The sequence below is a fragment of the Lactuca saligna genome, chromosome 5, assembly GCF_052625555.1.
Source record: "Lactuca saligna cultivar CGN05327 chromosome 5, ASM5262555v1, whole genome shotgun sequence".
Lineage (NCBI taxonomy): Eukaryota > Viridiplantae > Streptophyta > Magnoliopsida > Asterales > Asteraceae > Lactuca > Lactuca saligna.
Window position 1 is genome coordinate 166,706,800 of NC_136421.1, and position 4,311 is coordinate 166,711,110.

The 4,311-nt window shown below is 34.8% G+C and overlaps 1 protein-coding gene across 1 annotated transcript; it reads right to left on the bottom strand.

Moving 5' to 3' along the window:
• Positions 1-1,817: 1,817 nt before the first annotated feature.
• Positions 1,818-3,502, bottom strand: LOC145045931 (uncharacterized). The gene is made up of 6 exons (XM_078994220.1): positions 3,421-3,502; positions 2,998-3,257; positions 2,773-2,953; positions 2,315-2,380; positions 2,029-2,233; positions 1,818-1,950 (listed from the first exon to the last, which is right to left on the bottom strand). Exons 1-6 carry the CDS (start codon positions 3,500-3,502, stop codon positions 1,818-1,820), a joined length of 927 nt encoding a protein of 308 aa, XP_078850346.1.
• Positions 3,503-4,311: the final 809 nt, after the last annotated feature.

Genomic DNA, 4,311 nt, shown 5'->3' on the forward strand with positions numbered 1-4,311 from the left:
ATGGGGGTTGTTTTGTAACTTTACTAAACTATAGGAGCTTTTTGGTAATTTAATTAAATGAATAGGATTGTTTTTCTAAAAAAAAAAAAAAAAACCAAATGAGGGATTGTTTTAAATAAATGGGTTTAATATTTGGGGTTGAGACTTATTTTGAATAACGGGTTTAATAGTGGGGGTATTTTAGTCATTTTATAAAATGACTTCAACGTAGGGCTTTTATAGTCGTCATTGGACTAATCGAATACGGGAATCACTATGAACGAACGTCAAGGCAGTCACGAAGGAATCACGGAGGCAAAAAGGAAATCAGAAGCATAATTGGTTTGGGATGGAAAAGGCTCGATCCTCGTCTGATTGGGGAAAGAAATCGGCATCGATTTCAAGTGATTGAGAAGACGATCAAACGGGATCGTCATAGAAACGAGGGAGGGGAAAGCTGAAAGGAACGAAGCAGCGGGGGAAGACGCTTACAACTATAGCGACACTTCGTTGGTCGATTAATCGCGAAGAGGCCAAAGGGGAGAAACATCGAAGCTGTGGTAGTCTTCGGTGGGTGCAACGAGGAGCTGCTCAAGCAACTTCTCGGCTGCTTTCTTCGATTCCAGCAGTGGTGTGCGAAGGCAAGATGCGTGCGTGATGTACGAGAGGCGAAGCTAGTCGGGAATTTCCAGGGATTGTCGAACTTCGGTGTCTCCCTTCCACTGTTTGCTCGATGAAGAATGTAAGTGGACGGGGCCGTTTCTGCAGCTCCTTCATTCTTTTTTTTATTTGTTTTGATAGAAACCGATAAAAAAATGGGATTCGTTGTTGAGTCTTGATAGCAAGAGATTGAGAAGGAAGGGAAGAACAAGTATTCAATGCGTGTTTAGATTGTTTCATTTGACGGGAAAAAATGAGGCATTTGTTCTTGATTGTTCGTGCCTCTTGGCAGTAATTTCAAAAAAAGAAGAGAAGAGAAAACAATTTCTTTTTGTTTATGATGTTTGATCTTGGTTGAATACGAAGAAGCAGACAGAAATAAATATGGAGGTGTTTGCGTGTTGAATTTCTTTTTTTTTTTTTTTTTTTTTTTTTTTTTTTTTTTTTGTATATTGTTTGAGTGTTCATTTTAACATTGAACAACACTTAACATTGCACATGTTTTGTTTGAGTGTGGTTTTGGTTTGTGAGAACTAATGGCTGTTAAATTCTTTGTACTTTGTAGTTTAAAATAATGAATTTGGTAGTGTATATATATATATATATATATATATATATATATATATATATATATATATATATATATATATATATATATATATATATATATATATACTATGAGTTTGTTGTCTAATTTGTGTAATATATGGGAAAAGCAATGTTTTAAAACCAAGTTTTTAGTTGATCCGGTGTGATCACCGGTTCACGGTTCAAACGATTCAACCGCCGGGTCAATCCGGTTTATGGTTTTTTTCTATTTTTATATATTTTTATTGTCCTGCATACTACATAGACATATAATGCTAATAATTTGTTGTCAACAAAGTTTAATCTAAACACAACAAACAATCTAAACACAACAAACAACCACATAGAGTATTAATAACATGTCATAGATCAACCTAAATACAACAAAACAAATAACCACATAGAGTATGAATAACAAAAGAAAACAAAATTGTAGACAAATCCAAACATGTTACGACCAAACCAAATCGTGGATCTTGAGAAATTGAAGTATTATAAGCATCAATCTCGCAGTCACTTAGTAACTGAAATTCACTATCAACTTCATTATCAACATGGCCACCTTGTGATTCAGAAGCCGGTTCAAGCTCTTACTCATCAAACATATTTTCCAAATTATCATAATTAAGTTCTCCTTTGCGCTCTTCTTCAACCACCCAAAATCGTATCTTATCAATATTTTCATAGTCAACAGGATCGTAAGACCTCATATTAACCTTCAATCTACAAAAACATTCACAAAAAATCTCAAATATAACTTGATCATTTTATAGGATAGTATATCTTAGCAGGATACCATACCTATTTTGTAAACGCAAGTTGTAATGAACAAATACAAGATCATTTACCCTTTGATGTTCCAATCTATTTCTCCGTTTCGTGTGAATCCTTTCAAATACACTCCAATTACGTTCGCAACCAGAAGAAGATGCCGTTTGACTTAATATTCTAATAGAAAACTTTTGCAAAACCAGAATATCTCCGCCAAATAACTTCCACCACTCATCTACAAAAGATATAGTTAGCAAATATATTAGAAAATACAATATTTTATATATAATAATAACAAATTAAATTTAAATCATACCTGGACGAGTAAGATTACGAGAAACACTAGATCTACCAAAGGTACCTTCAGCATCACAAAACCTGCCTAAATTCAATGTAATATTTAAAACGTCATCACCTTTAAAAATCTTCTCAACCATTTCAAGAACGCCTTAAAACATCTCATTCTTCTTACAAAGATTTGCATGATCATATTGAAAAACGGGATTCAACCAATAAGCCGCACAATAAATACTTTTTCTTAACATCCTATCTTAACAACTATCAATTATGTTAGTGTAAGGCCTATATAATTCCTTCTTCTTCTTAAGCAATTACTTAATCCCTCTTCTTGGCCGACGCATTCCCTCGTAAACATAACCAGTTGCAGGTTTTTCATCCAAATCACACAACCGCAAAAGCTTTAACAAAGGTGTCATTACTTTCAATGTAATCAAACAATTCTTCCAAAAGATTTCATTCAAGACAATTGTTTACATTCAACCGCATTTCCCACTTTCAACATCTTCTTAAACTCATTAGATATGACCATTGCTTGTAAATCTTCTTTATGGTTATACAAACTTTGCAATGCAATGAACACGGTACCAAACCGAGTAGCACCTGGACGGATAATTTCTTTCCAACCGGGTCTTTTTCTTAACAAATTCAAGGTCCACTTATGATTACAAACAAAATAGTAACCCTCGATGCAAGATTGACCAAACTTTTCACATTATCCAATTCTGAAAGATCCTTTAATACAAGATTAAGACAATGCGCCGCACATGGAGACCAAGTAATAGAAGTATATCTTTCACATAACTTAGTACGAGCAAGCTTGTAATTAGCAGCATTATTAGTTACCATTTGCACCACATTTTGTTCTCCTACCATTTCAACAATCTCAGGAAACAAGTTACACAAATTTGTAGCATTGCTCTCTATATCAGATGCATAAACAGATTTAAGAAATGATATCCCTTTTGGACAATAAACAAAGAAACTAATCAAATGTCGTTGTGAAACATCCCTCCACCCATCACTTATAATTGTGCGACCTCAGAGCATGATAATTAGGTGCTTTGTACCCATAACCAATACTTGCTATTTTATCTACCATAAGTTGAAAAAAAGGAGAGTTACAAGCATTCATAGGTATAAATGCATCATAAAACCACATAGCAATAGCTAAATCCACATCATGTATTTTTGCCTTACTTTGCATTGCAGATTTGATAGTGGGTTGGGAAGGATCATTTATACCTTTCGTAAAAAATGGATGCAAGTTTGAAGTAGATTTCCTTTTTCCCTTTTCACAGTTGACATTTCTGCTTCCTCCATCTCTTCATCATCATCCAAGATAGTAACACTAGTGGTACGTTTTTCTTTTTCTTTTTGGGCAGTCTCTTTCAAGTTCCCTTGCTTAGTAAACCGCACATCTGGACTAACTTTTGGGCATGCTACTACCTCACCTTTAATACCAACAATATGTTTCTTAACCCTGTTTATTCCACCACCACCTATAACTTTTTGACAAAAATTACATATCCATGCCTTTTTCCCCTGCTCATCAACGACTTGAGTAACATGTTCCCATGCTATATCCTTCTTTGTTCGTACATTTGATTGAACCAAAGAATGGGATTGAGCTTGAGATTATGCTTGCAATGGTTCTTCTTGATGGGTTTTAGCCATAAGAACTTTCCTATGTGCGCATGCAAAACCCTAATGCTTGGATCTAGGCTTTCTAATTAAACATGCTTTGAATCCAAGACTTCTAATGGGTAATTAAGTTAAATAACAACATTGAAATAGATCTAGAATCATACCTTTGGATTCCTTGTTGATCTTGTTGTCTTGGAGCTTCTAGAGTCACAAATGTCACTCCTCTAATGGCTTACAAACACCAATAGCAAGCAAGATGATTTAGGAGAGAGGAGAGGGCAGGAATTCGGCCAGAGTATCTCTACTTTAGATGGTGTGTGTAATTCCCTCACCCCTAGGGTCTATTTATACTTGTAGACTCCTTAAGGA